Here is a 23,553-nt window from a genome sequence, read left to right as displayed (position 1 = left end):
CTGCCTAATTATGGATGAGATGTTTGTGTTGTGCCTCTAAGGGTATGTCTATATATACAATAGTACCCTCAGTAAATAGGCATTATATCATATCTCAGCCAGAACATACTTTTAAGTATGCAGAAGACTAGGAGACTATTAATTAAAGATATTAATTAAAACATATCCTATTATATTTTTCACGGAAGCAGAAATTTATTTGGGAGCAATTTTCTTTCCAAATGTAATCCTCAGTATCAACACATACCTTCTCAATGAAGAGAACTCAAACTTCAGAAATATTTTTATTGCACTTGCAAAGAAAGGTTTTCATAATTGTGGATAATTAATTAATAATGAGCAATTGATGTCAGGACAAAGGACACCCTCTAATAAATTTTAAAACCTGTTCCTTCATATGTAGCAAACTCCAATTAAATTAAGATCAAACTCCCCATCACCGTTCTAAATTAATAGCAGCAAATAGTGTATTCCTTGTTTGTGAGTATTTATAATAGTGACAATTAAGAATCTTAAGCTGTCACCTAAATATTTCAAAATTAAATATATTTTGCTCATATATGTGTTCAGCATCTTTCAGGTTGGTATGGCTCAGTTGCATGTGTTTTACTATTCTTGAGGTTTATGAGCTAAACCAAACAACAGCAGAGAATCTACTTTAGAAAGAAAAGTATAAAGGAGTGGAGAGGAATTGGGTACCACTGTGTGTCAGAGATTATGTTCTGGCAACATTAAAGAAGATAAAGAGTGAGTGAGTTCAGCTAGAAAAGACTGAGAAAGTTGATAGTCTTTAAAATAATAATACTTAGCTCTTCTATAACACCTTTCATCCATAGATTTCAAAGTGTTGTATAAAAGAAGTAAGCATGATTTATGTTCACTTTACAGAGCAGGAGACTGAGGCATGGGTCAAAGGTTCACACAGAAGGTGCTGGGAATAGAACCAAGGTATATATGTCTAAAGGGACAAATCCTGCAGAAAGGCAAAAATATTGCTAGAAAGTCAAACAACTTTGCCGGAGAAATTACAAGGGATACAGTAGTATACCCATGCCTATCATCATAACCGTAGAACAATATGTCTGAAGAAGGCACAATAACATCAGGAAGGAAGATTAACCACCACTTCAGGATCACAGAAAGAATATTACAAAGACCATTAGATATAATAAATTAACAGGAATAAATAAGATTCATTTTAGCATACTAAGTGAATTAAGTAAGAAACTGACATGGCTCTTATCAAGTCACTTTGAAATGTTGATTAGCATTAGGAGGGTACGTGATAACAGATGTTTTGATTATTCTTGAATAAGTTAATAGACAGGAAACAGGAAAAACTAGAGCAATAATAAGACTGAATTCAATTTTAGAAAATATTTTAGAGTCATTAATAAGGAATGAGCTGGTGAGTTTCTTACCAAGAGAGCAGTCAGCACATGGATTTACAGGTTGAAAGTAAAACCTAGTTTCAGACTAATCTGATAGACTTTTTTCAAAGGGAGGGACAGAAAAAAAATCTGATCTATTTGTGTTGCAGCAAGACATTTGCAAAAGGATATTTGAACAAAAAAACAAGCACAATATGCTAAGTACAAGCTGGATAGAAAACATGCTCATGAAAATTGAATATGGACTGAGGTTATTCAGTCAACGTATTCATAAATTACTGGAAAAAGGGGTGAACAGTGTAGTGACAAATTTGCAGATGATACAAAACTACGCAAGACAGTTAAGTGCAAAGCAGAATGTGAAGAGTTACAAAGGGATCTCACTAAACTGGGTGACTGGGCAACAAAATGGTAGATGAAAGTAATGTACACTGGAAAAAATAATCCCAATTTATTTATACCAAATGATGGGGTCTAAATTAGCTGTTACTACTCAGGAAAGAGATCTTGAAGTCATTGTGGATAGTTCTCTGCTGTGCTTAATGTGCAGTGGCAGTCAAAAAAGCTAACAATGTTATAAACAATTAGGAAAGGGATAAATAATAAAGCTGAAAATATCATAATGCCAATATATAAATCCATGATACGTCCCCACCTTGAATACTACGTGCAGTTCTGGTTTCCCCATCTGAAAAAAGTTATATTGGAATTGGAAAAGGTGCAGAGAAGGCAATAAAAATGATCAGGGGTATGGAACAGCTTCCATATAATGAGAGATTAAGAGGAGTGGGTTTGTTCTTAGAAAAAAAGACTACTAGGAAGGAATATGATAGAGGTCTATAAAATCATGGTGTGGAGAAGGTGAGTAGGGAAGTGTTATTTACCATAACACAAGAATTAGGGGTCACCAGATGAGATTAATAGGCAGCAGGTTTAAAAGGAAGTGCTTCTTCACACAACACACAGTCTGCCTGTGAAACTCAGTGCCAGGGAATGTTGTGAAGGTCAAAAGTATAACTGGGTTCAAGAAAGAATTAGATAAATTCATAGAGGATTGGTCCATCGAAGGCTATTAGACAAGATAATCAGGGATGCAATCCCATGCTCTAGGTCAGGGGTGGCCAACCTGTGGCTCCGGAGCCACATGCGGCTCTTCAGAAGTCAATATGCGCCTCCTGGTATAGGCACCAACTCCGGGGCTGGAGCTACAGGCGCCAACTTTCCAATGTGCTGGGGGGTGCTCACTGTTCAACCCCTGGCTCTGCCACAGGCCCTGCTCCCACAGCACCCCTTCCTGCCCCCTCCCCTGAGCCTGCCATGCCCTTGCCCCCTCCCACCTCCCCAAGCCTCCCGCACGCCACAAAACAGCTGATCGGGAGGGAGGGGGAGGCACCAATGGGAGGGGCTGCCAGTGGGCGGGAGGCACTGGGAGCTGATGTGGGGCTGCTGACCTATTACTGTGGCTTTTTGGCAATGTACATTGGTAAATTCTGGCTCCTTCTCCAGCTCAGGTTGGCCACCCCTGCTCTAGGTGTCCCTAAATTTCCAACTGCTAGAAACTGGGACTGGACAATGGGATGGATCACTTGAGATTGCCCTGTTCTCGTCATTCCCCCTGAAGCATCTGGCAGTGGCTACTGTCAGGAGACAGGATATTGAGCTAGGTGGACCACTGGTCTGACCCAGTATGGCTGTTCTTATGTTCAGGGAAGGTTTGCCAACTGAATAAATAATCGCAGCCCACATTCACTCAATTTCCATAAGTATGAGCTGAAGTTCTGAGGATCTGATCATTGTTGAGGGGTAGGAGAGGCTGAGGTGCAAACACAGACCTCTGTGGAAGAACAGTATCTGGGGACTGGACTGTGAGGGGACCACTGTGGATGGCACCCAAATGGAGGATTGAGTTAAAGCCGAGGGCTCCTGTAAATCCAGGTGCCTGGGTTCTATTTACAAACTGAATCCTGCAAGTTTAGCACAGCATTAATTCAGAGCTATAGTGAATGGAAACAAGTGAGGTATTCCCAACCTATTTCTGCTCAATAGCTATATAAATTATTGCTGTAAGGCAATAGAAAAAGCATGATCTCTAGAGCTGACCATAGGTGCAGAATTTTGGTCAATATTACTGACCATCCTCCCCCAAAGTTAGAGGGTGTTTGGATCCAGATTTTGTTTCAGGCTGCTCTCCACTGATAACTTCCTGGTGGTATCAAAATATGAAGACCTGGATGTATATTTGAGAACACAGAATTGAAGGAAGATTTAAACATATTTGAGAAATGGATTAATGTGCAGGCTGTTACAAGTGGAGTTTAATGTTCAAAAATTTAAAATCATGCATTGTGTACTTCAGAAGAAAATATAGGAGAATAAGTTACATCGAATGGTCCAAAGATAGAGTGATCTAGTGAGGAGAAGGATTTAGGAACTGTAATAATTTGAAAGTTGGGACACCATTTCTGGTAGCCACAACGAAAGGAAAAAGATTATTAGATGATATAAATGGGAATAAATTGTAAAGCAAAGGATGAGATTCAACTATATAAAGCTATGAATGGTATGTGCAGTTTTGATCACCAAAGGATATCCATATTTTAGAAGGTGTATGAAGGAAGACAACATGACTAATTTAGGGCAAGGAAGGAAAGTCATATAAAGAATTGAATTAAGCCTATGCAGTCTTAAAAAAATGAAATTGTGTTGGGGTTTGGTAATGGGCAGGGACCAGGGCTGTTGTGCCTCTATCTCTGCTGTTACTCCCACCCCTTCTCTGCATTCCCCACCACCACCTGTGTGAATGCTGTTCACTGCCCTTCCCCCCCCACAACCTGTCTGAGAACCAAATGTCCCCCATGTCTCGAACATGTCTGAATACTGGACACCCCCATGTCCCTGCTGAGCAGCAGATAGCCCCTGAAACTGGGATGAGAGCCCCTTTTGACTTTCAGTACCCCCATCCCTGCCCTCCTATCAAAGCCAGGCGCGGAGCTGTGAAGGCAAATCGCAACTTCAAGGGATCCATGACACAAGCCATTGGGGTTGGTGCCAAATCATGGTGTACCTAAAGAGTGCAGGAAGAACTGTAGGAAAACAACCATTAATAATGCACAGTAAGCACCAAGCCACCATTCAGCTGGGCTCTCCAACCACTACCTTAGCCTCAAGGATAGAATTGCCTCTTTATCTGTACCCTTCCTCCTTACTCAGGTTGGAAACAGCCCACGGATCTGCTAAGGGCAGGGTTTAACTCCAGAGTATACAGTTTTCAAATCCTGCCTCATTTGCACACCCCTCATAAGGGTCTGTCATGATTGCAGTCCCTGTGGTCACATGAGAACAGGGAGTGTCCCTTCCAAAGAGGGTGGAAAAGATGTGTGTCCATGTAGGTTGAGCAAACCAAAGGGAAATGGGAGGGACCATCCTTTTAGGTACATGGCCCAAGTGTACACTAGGGAAGGATTAGGCAACCTCCTGAGGCAATGCAGCTCTGCTCCACTCTGAACGCAGAGACGAGCCTTAAAGATATGGCATAGCCCTTAAATTGCTGTTTTCTGATCAAGATGGAAAAAGTAGGCCCATGGGCCTTTCCATCCAAATTTCTGGAGATAATCTTACCCCAGGATCCCAGCTGTTGCTAACTTAGACCCCGGTAGGCAGATCCCAAGGCAAAAAGTCTATTGGGAGGAGGTTGTGGAGACAAAAAGTTGCCACAACTTATCCTATTCTGGGAGCACTGTAGAGGGCTAGCATGGTCCCAAAAGTGGGCAACACTAGCCAGTAATAGGTTGTGGTGAGAGTAACCAGGGGACATGCTGATTCATGCACTTACTTTCAGCAGCTTCCTCCAGCAAGGATTATGTGGAGGCCTTGGTGAGATTTTAAAATTGGCCCCATCTAACAGGTTTCCCCTTGAGAGGGCAGCAGTAAAAAAGCCACCTCACTTCTCTGAGGTGCAATCTCCTGTGAAGCATAGAGGTCCATGCTGACTCATAAACATGTAATTTTCACCTCCCTGCACCAGCTTTGATGAATCTGGCCTTGTATGTTTGAGATGCTGAAAATACATTATTTTTGTATATAATTATTACTGTGTATCTATTTCATATTTGCCATTAAAAATAAAAATATCGGGCAAGATTTTTTGCTACAGCTGAGCTCTTCTTAGATGGACTGAGGTGGGAACCATTAGGGACCTAGTTATGGCTCCATAATCCTGAGCTGTTTGGCTCATATTCAAAGACCTGTAAGGGAGTTGCTCTGATTTACACTGTTTGGTATAAGGCCCCATGCCAGTGGAGCATCCGGTAGAGTGCTCTGTGCCGGAACCCCACTCCCAGCCTGTCACTTCTCTCCCCTTACATTGTGGGGGCAGCTAGCGAAAGAGATAGCTATGCCAAAGGGGAAGCCTCCTACACAAGGATTTCTCCACTAGCTTTCTCCAGCTGCTTTAAGTTCACTTTGCACCACTTAATGCAGTTTGTAACAGACTTAGTGAACTGGAGAATCTGGCTCATGTAACTTGGAGGGGTAGTATTAATTAGCTTCTCTGATTGGATTGTTTTAATTACATGTACTACTTTGATATACATAGAAAATGGCTCCCTGTGATGTCTGAAAATAGGGTGGCAGCTGTGCATAAGTGTGTATTATACTTTGGGGATTTGTCTACAATAGCTTATCCTAGCAGAAAATGTATACACAAAATTAAACCCACTGAGTGTATTTCCATTCTGCTGAATCGAAAGCTTTTTCTGCATCTGAAGATGTAATTGTGTTATCCAGATTTTCAGTATTTTGTTAAAATATGTTTTGTAAACTCACGGATCTATATGGAGATTATTAGGGGGGCATAAATAAAGCTTGGTTTGCAGGCACTAGTTTTTCAAATGCTCACTATAGTCTTGGCTGTCTCAACTTATGAGAATTTTATTATCTGAATTTGAAGGCAATGGATTTCTGATTACATATCTCAGAAAGAAGTGTTTCAGAAAGTACTAGCTTTCTGCAGACCAAAATATGGATGGCCTTTTGCACTGTGCAGCTGCCACATAGCTATGCATGGTGGCAGACCAAAGGCCAATAAACTGTTTGGTGTGGTGGGAGGAAACCCAGTGTATTATGGAGAGTTAGTTGTAAATGAAATTCCTTCCTCCCAGGTACTGCTACTCCCTGTTCTGGTGTCCTCAATCCCATTTCCTCACCCCAAGGTCATGCATTCATTCCATGTTGCTATATCTCCAGTCATCTGCTTGATTTAGTCATAAGGCCTTCACTTCCTTCATTGCTGGAGAAGCTTCACCAACTGGAAGAGATCTCTTCCCCATCATCACCAAAGGGTAAACCATAAGGAAGCTATCACCTGGAGTGATTACTTGTTTGAACCAGGTGACCCATTTAAACTTTTTTCTCCATCATTTAGTGAGGGATAAACAGTCTCATGCTAAGACATAGAAAGAGGCACAGAATATGCTCAGTTCATCAACTGATGTCATTCTCATGAACCTGAGACATAGGCAGTCATGTAAGGCCAAAGTCAAAATTACATAGCTGCTTCTGAAGGGAAAATACTCTTGAAATGAGAAGGGATCTGTAGTTTAGGAAGCCATGTGGAATTAAATTTGGACTAACTGAATACCTTAAATTGAAATTTAAAAAAAAATTTTTTTTTTTTTGGCTAAACTTGTTAAATTATATGTATTTGTGCTGAAACTCAAGGCAGTAACCTACATGAAAGCTGGATTTGGCAGATACATATGCAAGCATCATGAATTTGATGTCTGTTAGGAATTTCAGAATAATGTCTTAGTGACTAATAGTATTTTGTGGATATCTTATGAAAACTCTTTAAAAAGTTTTTTAATCATATCTTCCTAAAAATTCAAGAATTCTTGTGCTTGTTCTCCTACAACTGTTCTCTAAATTGGCATGCTTATTTCAGTTCTCTCCTTTAATGCTTTCCCACTCTGTGCTTGAGGTTTCCTCATATTTTTCTCAACTTAATCAACTTTCCTCTTTAAATGCTAATATCCAGATGTTTATTGTTTGTCTCTTACAGCTAGTTCCTTTATTTCCATCTCTCATGGTGCTAAGTTGGTTTTGCGGAGAGGAATTAGTTACAGATTAGTCTTCACCATTCTCGGATATCTTTGCTCCACTGTCCTCCACATGCGCTGAGGAAGATGGTGCCAGCCTTGTCTCTTTCTTTTCTCTTTCTTCAGTACCACTTCCGTACACCTCTTTACAGTCTAGTGATCTATTAAATGAAACATTACATTTTTATTTATTTTTCTCATTCCTCAGAATAAATCTAGCTGAGCTGCATATTGCCAGCTTCACAAAATTCAAGTTGAGATAATATTAGATGCTAAAGTTTAGTCTCTGTACAGCACATAAGAACCAGTCTTATCTACAACATCCTGTGATTCCACTGCATATATTTTTGTTTGCTCAGAGGGCCTGATTTTCAGTCTAGCCTAAACCGGGCCTTTTATTTGGTGGCCAATGGTTGCATGCACAAAAAGGATGATGAGTTTTCAAAATCTTGCCCAAAATATTGGTTGTTATAGCAAAGATGGTAGTTTCATGTTGAAGTTCAGATTAACTATAAAACCTCTTTAACCACTAATTTTGGTTGATATTAAAATAAAATGTTAATGTATGAGGGGTAAAGCAAATTATTGTCTTACTGTTTTGTTTTGTTTTTTACCCATTGAATACCTTATTGTACTTATCCATGGTATGATTGTATTTATTTGGAATTTAATTCTGGACTACGTTAAGTTAAATGTGTTGTTGTCTTCTCCTATGAAGTTTAGAAGAAATGGAAGAGAAATACCAAAACAGGGAATCAAGACCAGAAGATTTACAGCTTATTTCAGAATTGAAAGACCTGATTGCAGAGAGGGACCAACTCATAAAGAAACTGATTGTAAGACTTTTTGTGCTCTTTCTGGTATTAATATATTAACAGATCTAAATATTAGTCTAATTACATGAAAAAACTTGATTAAAATGGATTTAAGGCCTCAGTTCTGCTAACAGTTATTCATATGCTTAACTTTATTGCAGTAGTCCCATTGACCTAACTGGAAATGCAGTAGTAAAGTTAAGCACATGCCTAAATGTTTGTAGGACCAAGCTTAATATTGTAAATACGTATCAACATGTATGTAAGTTGCAATTTTTTTTCAAAATTACAATATTCTATTAAAAGTATAATATTCTCTAAAAGTGCAAGTGCCTGAAAGCCAGAAAATTCAAAGTTAAGGTTACATAAGTAGAATATAAAACATAAAGCATTGGAAAGTATGGGAATACAGAATTAAGGAATCCCAAATAACTTTACTTCCACCTTTGTATCTGTACCATCCTGTAGGTGCCCTCAGTGTAAGGTAGTTATATTCCCATGGCTAAATGGTATGTTGAAAAATGGACAGGAAATCTGGTGACTGAGTGTATCTTAAACCCTGTATACATTGGTGTTTTGCCTGCATCTGTGGACATCTCAAACCATATTGACCTTGGCTTTTGCAAAAGAGTATACAAATGCTACTCGTAAATAATACTAGGATTAAGAAATCTGCAGGCTCAGGGAGCTCAATCACTGAGGAAAATGAAACTTTAAAATCGTGTGAGAGTTTTCTATTAGGAAGAGGGGATGGGAGTTAAATATTGTAGGTCTTGGGGTATATATGAAGTGTAACAATAATATTTTTCACTTGTATAGTGCCTTCCATCTGAGGAACTCAATGTACATGCTTTATAAACAACAAGTAAATTAGCTTTACAACACCTCTGTAAAGCAGGTAAGTACTATTATCTCCATTGTACAGCTAAAGAAATTGAGACACAGTAATTGAGACAAGCTTAAAATCTAAGTCTCCCGACACTCAATTTTGTGCCTTACCCCCATTATTCTTCTCTCCAGAGGCAAAATGTTGGTGTTGCTGTTTTGTCAAGGGAAGGTGAACCGGAGAGTAGTCTCTGGTTGAGTAGGTAACATATGTGCAGTATAATGAATAGGTGGTGCATACATTCATGAGCATGTTACGGTGTGATAGTAATATGTGGTTCCAATTGTAATATGTAAACAGACTGTCTCATGATTTTGAGTGGATGATTAGTAGGGATATGAGGGCAGACTTAAGGTTGTTTGGGGTACCATAACTATAATTCCATACTTTCCAATATTTTCAGTGGGGAGAACTAAGTGTAACTGAATTTCTTGGCTTTCAGATATGTGTGTTTCTTAAAACTACAACATTACATTATGTTTCTTTCTCTGAAGTTATTCAGGGCTTAACAAACATTATGTTTTGGAATTTCCTTTGGTGTTGTAAAAAGAAAAGGAGTACTAGTGGCACCTTAGAGACTAACCAATTTATTTGAGCATAAGCTTTTGTGAGCTACAGCTCATCCGATGATGAAGTAAGCTGTAGCTCACGAAAGCTTGTGATCAAATAAATTGGTTAGTCTCTAAGGTGCCACTAGTACTCCTTTTCTTTTTGCGCATACAGACTAACACGGCTGCTACTCTGAAACCTTTGGTGTTGTGTCTTTTTCCTTCAAAGAATAGCTGAATGACACCACATAACGTTTTTAGGTTGGACTGTCATCACTAGCAGAGCCAAAGCTTCAAAGCAATGGCTAGTTCTAAGATTGCCACCTTTCAGCTAAACAGCTGATATAAATGCCACATCATTGGACTGGGGAAAGAGAGATGTGGGTGGCAGAGGGAGGAATGTGAAAATGTAAGGTGTCTGAGTATGCTGGGTGATGTAGCGAAAGGTATGGGTACCTTTGCTAATAAGACAGAGAATATTGGAAAGGGCAGGTGTGTTTCCCCTTCCCTCAATAACCTTTTATTGTAGAGCACTAGTTTCACTAACTCAGGTATATTGAGACTTGTGCTCTACTTGTTCCTTTCACATCTACATGGTCTCTGCTGTTCTGCACACAGTAATAATGTGGTGGATGAGGAGAATTTCAGTTATGTTTCTTTTTGAAAAATCTACAAACTAAATTGCCCGAAGCTCAGTTTTATCGACCTTGAAGATAGAGGAGTAAGCTAACCCTGTCCAGATTTGATCCTGTGACTCTAGGAAAATTAAGTATTTCAAATCAGGTGTTTAAATCACTAGGACAAACCCTTCATCAGAGCATGAATATTCCATTATAACTTCTCACATTTTGTTTCTAAACCTGCTTGTCTTTCAGCGGAAAATACTACCAAACATCCACTCCCTTAATTCTTCCCATTCCATCCCAGTTTATGCATTCTTGAGAGTCTCCCACCCATTCCTGACTATGTAGAAAGCATCCTACAGAAGCAAAGTGAATTTCCTGGTATACTCTGTAGTTTACTAGAGAAGGACTGGACTAGGAATCAGGAGTCTTAGTTTCTAAACCATCTTTTATAGTTGCTTGCTATGTGATGTTGGACAGGTCTGTTAAACTTTCTGAATCCTGTAAAACTGGTAATATATATACTCTAGGAATGTTGTGAGACAGCTAAATAATAGGATTTTCCTGTCTGGCTGAGCTGCTTTTAGTGTGACTGTAAATGAGGTTGGTCTGGTCTTCAGCCAAATTGTGAGGTTCATCATCTGGCCCACTGACGTGCTATATATACTGAACATGCACAATATTGTTAAGATGAGAATAAAATATAGGAGTTTTTGGCTCCCAGTCTTGTAATGTGCTAAACCATATGACCTCAGGAGAGTTAGAGATACCATCATCACTTTCTTCAAGAAAATATTTTTACTGTACCAATGAATTTAGAGGAAGAGGAGGACATAAGTTGTCTTTATGGTGCTTACATTTTTAACACCAGACAGTTCTTTGCTGAACTTTACTAAGTCTGTCAGACTCTTGACAAATCTTACAAGGTTTAGTGGATCTTAAGTCTACAGCAGCATGATGGAATGTTTGATGCTCCTAATTCAGCAACGATAGCTTAAAAAAAATTAAAAAGCAGGGTTTTTTTAAATAGTAGAAGTTCAAGAACTTGAAGAAACCAATTTGAAGTTTTTATGTCAAGCTACCTCTGAGATATTTCATGACAAAATAGCATTAAGTCCTAAATGTAAGCCATATCTAATTATCCCAACTTCCATATCTCAGAAATGGCTTGTCCAATTTACCTCACTTTTGGCACCAAAAAGAAGAAAAAGTTCCTCTGGTCATAGACCACACAAACAAGATTTATGTCAGACAGGACCTTACACAGGATTTTAGACAGGTGAGGATGGGGACAAATCAGCTTAATAAGGGGAAACTGGTTACAACCAGACAACTACTCTGAACCTTCACAGCTCAAAGTGCTTGTTGCTGAACTAAGAACATCAGAATATTGTCAGGCTGCTGTAGCCTTATTTGGAGAGTTGTAGACACTCAGCATATCATAGGATTGGGAGGGCCTCTCTTAGCAACTCCGTAGGGATGTTGTGTGCATTAGTTAAAAGTCCATACAACATTTTGAAAATATAAAGCATTTGAAATTAATGGCACTTGAGAAGGCTCACTTCTCAGCCTTTAGTCTTTTCACTACAGTTTCACTGATGGGGACATAGTTGACTGAGGCCACACAAGAGGATAGTGACAGAACAAAGATTGGTTTCAGAGTAGCAGCCATGTTAGTCTGTATCCGCAAAAGGAACAGGAGTACTTGTGGCACCTTAGAGACTAACAAATTTATTAGAGCATAAGCTTTCGTGAGCTACAGTTCACTTCACTGGATACATAGAATAGAACATATGGTATTAGAGCATAAGCTTTCGTGAGCTATAGTAAGATCTTACTATATGTTCCATTCTGTGCATCCAATGAAGTGAGCTGTAGCTCACGAAAGCTTATGCTCTAATAACTTTGTTAGTCTCTAAGGTGTCACAAGTACTCCAGAACAAAGATTAAGTATTGTGGGTCCCTGCCTATCCACAGTCCACTAAACTATGCTGTCTCTCAAGTGTAAAATGTACATAACAGAAACCCGTTAATGTAAATTATTTAGTGTTTCTTTAATTGTGTATAAGATCATACATAAATAAATTTTAAATAATGGATTGATTGGAATTGATAGAAATACAGGTTTGGAACTGAATGTGTTTGAAACAGTGTTATATACAGATCTTGCCATTAGCTAGTGGAAAATGCATAAAGTGAAGTTTGTATTTCTTGTTCTTCTTTATTAGGATGACAAAAAATTCTATCAACTGGAACTAGTCAACAGAGAGACTAACTTCAACAAAGTGTTTAATGCAAGCCCTAATGTCGGAATTATTAATCCACTGGTGAAGGTAGGCTTCACAGGCTCTATTGCTAAAATGGAAAAGAAATCTATGTTAATACATAGTGTAAAAAAAAAAAAAAAGTATATAGAGACACGATAGTCTCTGTATTTTGTTAGACGTGTTAGTCTCTATATTTTGTTTGATGTGTTCAAAACACTGCATATAGTTTATTGCTTGCCTGTATTCTATTTATTAGTATTTATTTGTATTATGGTAGTACTTAGGGATCCAAACGGAGATTGTGTTCCAGTGTGCTGGCTACTGTGAAAACATAGCATAAAAGATAGTCCCTGCCCTGAAAAGCTTAAAATCTAAATAGACAAGATAGACAACAGATAGAGGAGGAAGGATTATAACATACAAGTAAAGTGAGCAGTGATGGTCTGAAAATGTCATGTTAGTTCCATAGAGACACAAGGTGGGTGAGGTGGTAAATATTTTTTTATTGGACCATCTTCTGTTGGTGAGAGAGACAAGCTTTCAAGCTTACACAGAGCTCTTCTTCAGGTCTGGGAAACATCAGAGTGTGGCAGCTAAATATAAGATGGAACAGATTGTTTAGCATAAGTAGTTAACCCATACTTCAGAGGACCATTCAAGGTGAAGTGGCTCGTTAACACCCCTCCAGTCATGGGGGGAGGAGAGAAAAGGGAGGAAAGGCAGCTGTGGGTGGTTGTTAGCGGGTTATATATACATTGTTGTAATAAGCCAAAACACTGCATTTATGGAGTTAAATCAGTCTCTTACCTTAACTAACCTTTTTAAGGTTTCACATCAGATCATATAAGAACATTTCCCTGTCTCTCCCCCATATGCTGTCTGTAGGTTCCCTGGTCCCTCATATTTTGCAGGGCCCAGCAGCTCTGTAAAGCTCTTTGGTGTGCAAGGTCCCCTGGTACTGCTGCATTAAAATTGGTCTCATAGTAAACTCTGGAGTGCTCTGTGTGGGAAAACTCAAAATGTGAGAAATTTAAATAAAATGGAAGCCTGGGCCTAACAGACAATATCAGAACTGTGGACACCTAAACCAGATCAAGGGGCGGTTTCCACTTAAAGGCGCATGTAGAAATACAGACACTGCATGCCCAACTAACAGGGGTGCAAATATCAGCATAGAAGGTGAAGCATGGCTTAGGTGAGTAGAGTAGAGTACCCTACCCAGGCTCTCTAAATAACAATCAGTGCCTCCCACATCTACACTGCCATTTTTAGCAGTGTAATGTCCCATTCCTGGAGTCTTTCCCCACTGCAAACTGGTCAGAGCTTTTTACTGTGACATGTAGCTTACAGGCACTCTATACACTGCCAGAAGATAAAGGGTTGGGAGTGTAGCTTCAAAAGTTTTGGAAGATTTTCTCAACCAGTTGTCTTAAACCTTTGAGGTTTAAATATGGATGTTAGCTGGTGTGGGTTTTTTTGTTTTGTTTTGGGATTGTTGAGTTAGTTTTTCTTTTTTGTCGCTTTGATTTATGAAGCACTTATACAAACTTCTGCAGCCTCAGATCTTCAGACTGATCACTCACAAATATTTGGACATACACTTCTATCATTTATACCTTTTCAGATCAGAGCCATAATCCATAAACGTGTCTTAAGAATTAAAAGATTTCTAGAACTTGGATTTTGTATAATTACTTAGCAATGTTTTAGATTTAAATTATTTTACATTATATTAGTTTTCTAGTTTAAATTAAATAAAAACTTTATTAAACCATTTTCTTTAGCTCATCAGGAATAATTGTGACCTTATCCAATTTAAAAAAAAACACATACTGAGCTATGCTGATGGCATAGCAACAGTGTAGAGTGTTAGCACAGAAGATATCCATGGGTTCAGAAGCAACTTGGGAATTCATAATTAAGGGCCTGACCCAGTGTACATTGCAGTCAAGGGAAGGATGCCTACTGACTGGAGTAGAATTAGGATCAGGCCCTAAAAGTTGCAGAAGTGATTTGTGGGAATGTGAGCCATGGGGAAAATATTTGGGGAGATGCTTGTTTCCTCTTGGCCAGGCTAAACAGCAGGATTAAAACTTGTTGAAACTGAACAATACTGTAAATTCTACTTTTACTGGAATAGAGATGATGGAATAAATAATCAACAAAAAAGGGAAGTAAGACTGAGGGAGACAACCTAAAACAAAGGGGGGAAATAACAGCTAATATTGCATTAATAAAATATAACTGTGATCAGTCAGAATAACAACATGAAGATTCAGGCGTCATTAGTTTGTTTTTCTTCTTTCTCATGCATCTTTATTTTACTTATTCATATGTTTCTCTTCATAATAATAACCAAATGATCAAGATCTGGGAAGTGCTGCATTCAGCATAGTTAAGATAACATTGTGAAAGTAAAAGAACAAGGAGTACTTGGGGCACCTTGAGACTAACAAATGTATTTGGGCATAAGCTTTTGTGGACTAAAACCCACTTAATCAGATACATGGAGTGGAAAATACAGTAGGAAGATAGGTATAGATATACAGAGAACATGAAAAGATGGGGGTTGCCTTACCAGCTCTAACGAGAGAAATCAATTACAGTGGACTATTATCAGCAGGAGGAAAAATCACTTTTGTAGTGGTAATCAGGATGGCCCATTCAAACAGTTGACAAAAAGGTGTGAGTAACATGGGGAAATAGTTTTTAGTTTGTATAATGACCCAGAGCTGGCAATGGGGTTTCTTGCAAGGATTGGTTCCTAGGTTAGTGTTTTTGTTGTGTGGTGTGTGGTTGCTGGTGAGTATTTGCTTCAAGTTGGGGGGCTGTCTCCCAAGGTCTGTGAGAGTAAGGGATCATCCTTCTGGATAGGTTGTAGTTCAGGGATCTCAAACTCAAATCACCACGAGGGCCACATGAGGACTAGTACATTGGCCCAAGGGCTGCATCACTGACACCTTTTCATATAAAGATAGAAAAGCCCCCCCACCCTGCCCTCAGCCCCGCCCCCACTCCATCCCTTTCATGAGGCCCTGCCTCTGCCCCGCCTCTTCCCACCTCTTCCCTGCCCCCATTCCAACCCCTTCCCCAAATCCCCACCGCTGCCCCACCTCTTCTCTGCCTCCTCCTGAGCGCACGGCTTCCCGCTCCTCCCTCCTGGAAAGCGCTAAGCACCACCAAACAGCTGTTTGATGGCAGGAAGCACCTGGAGGTAGGCAGAGGAACAGGGACGTGGTGCACTGGGGGGGCAGCAGGTGATATGAGCTTTGCGGCCACAGGAAATATGGGGGGGATATCGGGGGGGCGGAGAGTTGCAGGCTGCGTGTTTGAGGCCCCTGTTGTAGATCCTTGATGATGCGCTGGAGAGGTTTTAGTTGGGGGCTGAAGGTGACGGCTAGTGGCGTTCTGTTATTTTCTTTGTTGGGCCTGTCCTGTAATAGGTGACGTCTGGGTACTCTTCTGGCTCTGTCAATTTCTTTTGTCACTTCAGCAGGTGGGTATTTTAGTTTTAAGAATGCTTGATAGAGATCTTGTAGGTGTTTGTCTCTGTCTGAGGGATCGGAGCAAATGCGGTTGTATCTTAGAGCTTGGCTGTAGACAGTAGATCGTGTGATGTGGTTGAGCTTTGACTGCATTTTAAGTTTTAATTAAATAAATTAGTATTTAGTGGAAATCCCACATTCCCAGTACTGCTAGATATATTTTTCCCAGTTTTCTTGAAGCTGCTCTACGCTGGATATGAAAAAAAATTCTCTGATTTCCCCTTCTCAAAATCCAGTCTCCTTCCCCCACTCCAATATTTTTCTGTGGCAGTCTTTGTCTCATCAGCCTTCTATTACAAAGTGACTTGATTCAGTACTATTAATGAGGCCATGACATATTATTCAGCATTGACGGCAGTTATTTTTAACATGTGTATCCAACTATTCAGCAGCTGTGCCAGTGTGAACAAGCGGAGTGTGCTGTCCATTTGCACCGGTAGACATTGCCATATGTTGGTGGGAATAGGGGCAGGAAAAAAGCCCAACATATAAGGATGAAAAACCTGAGCATTTTCCATCAACTGTAGTGTAAGAGCTTCAGTGGGCAAAAAGCCAAAGAGATCAGTGGGTGATGTCAGTGAGAGAGAACAGCAGTCCTTGGGTAGTTAAAGACCAACACCTCAATTAGTAATGACTTTGCCTCCCCTTGCCAAAATATTTTGTCCTTTCTTGTTCTGAGAGCACTGGATTTTGTTTGTTTGTTTTTCAAGTACATGTTACTAGAGAACAGTTTTAGAGGGAAAAGGAGACTTAGGTCAGGAATTGTGAGTAACTCTGGTCTTTGAACATTGAGTCATGATTAGGCAGAACCACTGCAGCACAATTGACAGCTTCTTAAATGTATGCCACAGATCTTTGTAATACTATATGGTCACATTATTTGAGATTCTGTGATGTTTTGAGTGAATTTAATGAAAGTGCTAAATGTCATTTTGTATCTTCAGAGTGCACTGTTTACAAAATTCTAGAAACCTAGTTTATTATATGTATTTTACAATAGAAACTATTTTATTTTTCCTGGAAAAGTGCTTGGATGTAGAGAATATACTCAGGAAAATTTAAAGGTAGTACGTAAGAAAAAGCTGCCAGAAAAAAATTACCCATGAAGCACAAAGCTTTAATACGATATAATTTCTTTTATACCACTACTGGTATACTTTACAGACAAATCCCTGATACTTTCACTAATCAGTTTTATCACACATAGTGTATGTGTAATAAAACAAAGTGGGACAGTCTTAATTTAATCCTTCTCAACAGAAGATCTTTCCCCCTAGTACTTAAAAAGGGACCTTACTGTTCCCTCTATCAAGACCCTGATTTATATTGACCTTTATTCAGGTGGGAGGGGGAGAGAAACACTGAGAGTAACCCCCTTTGGAACATATTGGCTCAGTGTGGTTGTTTCAGGCTGATCTATGGAGGTGTTGTCTCTGAACTTTGAATGTGCTACATTAGCAGCACTTGCAGCTGCCAACCAGGTAAGAGGCCAGAATTCAAACCTAGGTCTCTCATCTGGCAGTACTGGACACTATCAATAGGGCAATGTAGCCATCTATATTTCAACTCTTTTCTATACTTGAACTCATTGTTCCTGTTGTTTCAAATGCAGTTCTACTCTTCAGAGTAGATGTTATAATTTTATGACAGAATTACAGATGAATTTGTCTCTTGGGGACTCCATATAAAATGTGCACAGTTTACAAGTAACAAGATTTTTTTCTAAGTGCTTTAGATGGGGTTGTATATGTATTTATGAATAGTATTTGTGAGAAAAAAATGAACCCAGTTTCACTTTTAAATCAAGTGGAGTATATTTTTAATGAAAACCTTGTTACTGTGTAAATAGGAAGTACATGAGCCAGAAGTAATCAATAGATATTAAATATGGTATGCCTCACTAGACCATTTCTCTGTAAAAACTTTTGAGATTTAAACCTCCCATATATTTGTAAGTTCTGAAAAATCAGTGAGTGGGAGATAAAGCTAGTACTGGCATGGCAAATAGTAGATAATCATTCATTTTACCTCGTAATAAATTACTGATACTAAAATATCAATATCAGAATACAGGTTTCAGAGTAGCAGCTGTGTTAGCCTGTATCCGCAAAAAGAACAGGAGTACTTGTGGCACCTTAGAGACTAACATTTATTTGAGCATAAGCTTTCGTGAGCTACAGCTCACTTCATCAGATGCATTAAGAATAACTCCTCTTTCTCTTTGAATCACTTGAAGTACTGTCAGTTGAAGTTGAAAGATACTTCAAACTGAAAAGTTGATTTAGTTGTGCCATCTAGTGGCTAGAAATATTCTACTTAGAGATAAAAGGTTGTGCTTTTTTCTTTCTGGCAAGGAACTGAAATACAGTGTAGGATCAGTTATATCCTTCATAATAATGTAATACACCCATTGATTTGGGGGTCACTAGTGCTTTAATAAAAGAATGTACCTTAATTACAGATTTTCTAAGTTTCTGGTCGAAGACAAAAACTAATTGTTTACCAAACTATACTTAAATGGCAAAGTGAAACGTATTGAACAGATTTACCTTTCCCGCCAATGAATTTGCTGTATTGCATTTGACAGCAGAACTATTTCACTAATCCAGAGAATGTGTTTAAGTAGAAATGAAGGATAGTAGTCTGAAGTATAATTTTGTCAAGAACTAGCTACCTCCCCATCTCCATCCAATAAAATATCTTGCTCTATACATTCAATCCATGAGAATAATATACATATTGACTGCTGAGCTAGGCCTGAATTCCTTAGTAAATTTGCTTAAATATTTAATTTTCCTTTGAGAATTTATGCTATTCGGCATTGTTCAAGGAATACAATAAAGGTGCAATTATAGAAACTATTCCACTTCCTTCCCAAACTTGCTTCCCATCCAAAAAAAAAAAGCTATAAAGGAACCTTGTTATCTACCAATCTCCTCATCTGTCCTGGTGCAAGGAGCCTTCCTTACATTTTTTATTTTTAATGCAGCAAAAGAAGAAGAATGATAAATCAACAAACAGGTTTGTGAGTGTCCCCAATCTAAGTGCTCTGGAATCCAGCGGAGTGGGCAATGGACATCCTAACCGCCTGGATCCCATTCCTAATTCACCCATCCATGATATTGAGTTCAACAGCAGCAAACCACTTCCACAGCCAATACCACCCAAAGAGCCCAAGACGTTTTTGAGGTGAGCACTGCCTCACCAATCCTTTTTTTTCTTAACTCATAGAAATTTTCCTATTTAGATGAAAATCCCACTTGCTTTATTAAAACTTTGAGTACAAATTTTACTATGGAATTTTTACACTCTGTTTCTAACCTCTTTACAGTAATCCTTTTTATTGTAGAACCTGTTGAAATGTGAAATATTTTTGACCTTTTTATAAGTCTTGAACCCTCAACTTTTAAAACCTTTTAATATTGCTTAATATGATTCATGTGCTTCCAATTGTTTACATTTTATGAACAATTGTTTTAAATGTTTGTGTGATTTACTAGTTGTCCTTTGGGAATTGTTTTTAACATACGGATTTTTTTATTCATTATTGTGTGATGACTTCTATATGACAAAATTGTTTTCTGTGGTACGTTGATTTTTTTTTGTCCTTTTCCTCATTTCTGTCAAATTGTTTCATAAACATTAGTTTGGTGCAGAAATGGGAAATATGTATGGTTGGGTGTTTTAATGCTGCCTTTCCAGTATAAAAGTTAGCATTAAAATCTCCAGGATTAGTTCTTTGAAAGGGATGGTAGAGTGAATTGCACTATTGATTTAACAAATGAATTAAGAGGGAAGACTCAGGGCTTTAGGTGCCTGGATCCTGAGTGCACTGCAGAAGTGGTATTCTCTATCTGTAGTTGGAATTGCTTGCTATCCTATTCCTACAACACACTTTATTTGCAAATCAAAGCAATGGCATAAGTGTCAGTTGGACAAACAGTTGTTTCCCTTCCCTTATGATTTACATGGGTAATGCCACAGTTCTGACAAGTGTTAAAAATAGAAGTGGGAAATGGTAGAATTAAAAATAAATAAGTAGTAACGTTCTGTTTCAACAAAATATACTTTTGTTAAATACGTTGTGTTGCTTATTTTTCCCTGTGCATGTGATATGCATGCATCTGCTCAGACGTCAGTAATGTGCATGTGCATGAATTCATGGATTGTGATGCTGGAGTTTCCATTGCAAATTGTTTCGTGACTTGTATTACCCCAATAAAACGGTAGGATTGTTTTGTTCTTAATTTTTGTTGACCAAAGAACTTTGATCAAGCATTAAAATTACATACATTTTTCTTGCTAATTCAGTAGTATGATTAACATGTTTGAGGGGGGAAAAAACTTGTTTGTCATGCACCAATTTCCTTTTTCCTACTATATAATTAATGTATTTTAAATTGTGTGCATGAAATGATACAAGTAATATTTCAGTTTGATTTATGTAAAATATTAAAATAGTATGTATTTTTGTTTAGTTACTGACTAGTCTTTGTTAAGCACATGTCTTTAAGAATGTGATGCTTGCATCATACTTCTGAAAACTATCTTAACCAGAGGAAAAGGATACTAAAAGAGGACCCTCCAGAGTTCACCCCCCCAACAAAAAAATTTTATCCAAAAAAACAGTTAACTGTATGATTTTAATTAATATTATCTCCAAATATTTTTCCACCTTACAATATGGCTTCTTAATTTGTCTGTGCTGCTGATGCTCTCCAATGGAGTGGATGATCAGATATTGCAGAGGGACATTAAACTAGAGTATATGCTACAGAATGTGATATTTGATTTATGAAAAGATTTTTAGATCATTTATGTTCCGTATTGTATTCTCTGTGCTTTTTCCAGACGTTTTGCACTCTTTATTTTGGTTGTGGGTTAAAAATGTTTTTCTTTTTATGAATTTAGCCCTCCTCAGACTGAAGCTTCACCAGATCCACAACGCCAGGAATGGTTTGCCCGATACTTCACATTCTGAGAAATTTTTTTTGTGGCATAGCGTGGTGTGGATTGTTTATAAGAGCATGCCTTTAAGTAACCCTATGTGAACAAGCTTTCCTGTACTATGTCAAACACTGTGAATGAGAAAGTATTTGTCTCTCTGATTTGAAAATGCACTGTATTTCATGTGGTATTTGTTGGAATCACTTGACATGATACTATATAATGTGCGTAATTATATCAATTATTTTTATTTAAAATGGAAGAGTCTTTAAACTTTGTATTTATTACATAATAAATTTTGGTAGAACAAACATAAGGCTTTCCCCATTTTTCCTATAAATATATGTTTTCTTTGGTTGCAGTAAGGCTCCCCCTCCTTCCAAAGCAATGTACTGCATGGTTATAATATATCAAAATCTTTCAATGATAGATAAAATAAAATAAAAAATATCAGACTAGGGCAAGGTATGTTTAATCCATCCCAAATTTATTTTTATTTGTAGCACTTTAATAGTTGTCCTCTTACTAACATTTAAAGTGATGAATGCGAAATAAATCAGACATAGTTTAGCTGCTGGCCTTCAGAATTGAGTGACTTTGATAAGACCATAAAAAAAACCATTCAGCGTTTTCTTTTTTGCGAACTTCTTACTTACTGCTCATTAGACTCTGCACTCTAGAAATAACTACTACATTTGATGTTGAGTTTCACCAGAACCTGCCTTCACAAATTACCTGTTTATTTTATGAATATCTACAAAGACAAATGCTCTTCGGAACTTTTGGGATACTACACCAAGTATCACTGTGTAAACCGAGAATCATTAAAGGAAATCTGCATTTTGGGACATCCTCCTTCAGGCAGAATACAGGCTTTAAAAGTAACCCTAGACAAATTATACACACAATCGTATGCAAATCTTTCATTAAAGCTCAACCATATTCAATTGTCTACATGAAGGAAGTTTCTTTTTTACCTTTTGACATGAATCCATGGACTACTTGGCTTTTTCAGGTAGTAAGCCCGATTCCCTAGTCTGTTACACTGGTGTGACACCAGTGTTACTTCATTGCCAGACAACTGCTATAACAGATTGGAGAATCAGGCCTATTGGCTTTATTATTTATATTCTTTGATAATTCAAAGATTACCACAAAGTAATTAACACTGGTAGTCTCAGGGAGAAAAATATCTTTGTTTTATGAATGTATTTTAAATCTGAAACTCTCTTTAAAAACAGCAAAGGACTATTCTGATTTATTATTTAAATAAGATTTTAATAGCACATACAAAAGCACACAGATCTTCATTATTTCCTCTGAAGCCCTGACTATATCCTATTTCCCTTTATATACAAACAAATATCCAGTAAAATATACTCACTAGTTATAATAATAAGTTTTATATGTAGTGTATATATATATATGAACAATTTGTATGTTTTCAAAAATTTCATTTAGAATATTTTATATCTTCTATAACTCAGCTTGAAAACTTTCACTGAAAGCCGTGCTCTGGTGATCCTACCATAGTGTAAAGTAAACAGCAGATTCTGTGTAGTTGGTGGACTCAACTGTCGGTAAATGCAATTTTTAATTTTAGAAGAAAGCCATATTCGGCCAAAATGTTGGATTTCTTGGCTGTTACCTGAAATAAAACACACTAGATCATTTTGCTATAACATTCTGAAGTGAGTGTTGTATTTTTTCTTCTCTGCTTTGCCAGTGTTGTTAAAAGGACACTACTTCTTTGCCAACCCGGTACCTCATTGGTTAGAGTGTTAAGTTGCATAATCATACGTTTTTGCTTATGAAATTTATAGATATAAACTATAAATAAAACCAACGAAACTCCACTTCAGATTTTCCTGTTCATGCATTTTTTGCTCTCTTTAGTAAATGGTGTATTGGTAGCCTCTGCCATTGGACATCAGCTTTCCAGTGGCGAGAACAAACTCAAGAAACCGTCAGTTCGAGTCCTTTAAGATCAGCAGCTTTCCAACTGACAAACAAGTGTGTCCTGATAAAACCAGTCAATTCCCAAAGAACCCAGGAAGACTGAAAAGTTTCTGCCAGATGGTATCCAGAATACTTGATGCAAACTTTATTCCACATTATTTTTACTGTCTTTCATGTTCGATTCACATAGGAACCTGCATTACCAGATTAGACCATTGTTCCATCTAGACTTGTGTCCTACTTCTTGTAGTTTGTGATGCTTTAGAGAGAGAATGAGAGAAAACTCCTTTATGCCACTGGTTAAGAGCCCAGTCCTGAAAACCCTTTCTCTCACATGTAGTCTTTCCTCACATAGCCTTCTTATCCTCATATTAGTTCCATGGGAATACTCTTACAAGGGAGGATTTTCAGAATCAGGACCTATTTGTGCAGTACTGTTTATGGGACTGGGCAAATTCCTTCTTAGCTCCCATGAGT

At 38.1% G+C, this 23,553-nt stretch overlaps 1 protein-coding gene across 10 annotated transcripts in view; it reads left to right on the top strand.

The window, feature by feature from the left end:
* Positions 1–22,799, top strand: part of FAM184A (family with sequence similarity 184 member A) — a 168,952-nt gene extending 146,153 nt beyond the window's left edge. For 2 of the 10 annotated variants that reach the window (XM_074948314.1, XM_074948317.1), the window contains 4 exons: positions 8,205–8,322; positions 12,587–12,691; positions 19,160–19,359; positions 21,082–22,799. In XM_074948314.1, coding sequence (XP_074804415.1) covers positions 8,205–8,322; positions 12,587–12,691; positions 19,160–19,359; positions 21,082–21,151 — 493 coding nt within the window. In that variant the 3' untranslated portion in view covers positions 21,152–22,799. Of the gene's footprint in view, positions 1–8,204; positions 8,323–9,120; positions 9,200–12,586; positions 12,692–19,159; positions 19,360–20,302; positions 20,397–21,081 lie in introns of those variants that run through there. The other 8 variants (XM_074948318.1, XM_074948315.1, XM_074948321.1 and 5 more) reach the window with 6 other exon arrangements.
* The last annotated feature ends 754 nt before the right edge of the window (positions 22,800–23,553 follow it).

The sequence above is a fragment of the Natator depressus genome, chromosome 3, assembly GCF_965152275.1.
Source record: "Natator depressus isolate rNatDep1 chromosome 3, rNatDep2.hap1, whole genome shotgun sequence".
Taxonomy (NCBI): Eukaryota; Metazoa; Chordata; order Testudines; family Cheloniidae; genus Natator; species Natator depressus.
Note: the sequence above shows the minus strand (reverse complement) of the source record. Positions and strands in the feature narration are given on the sequence as shown.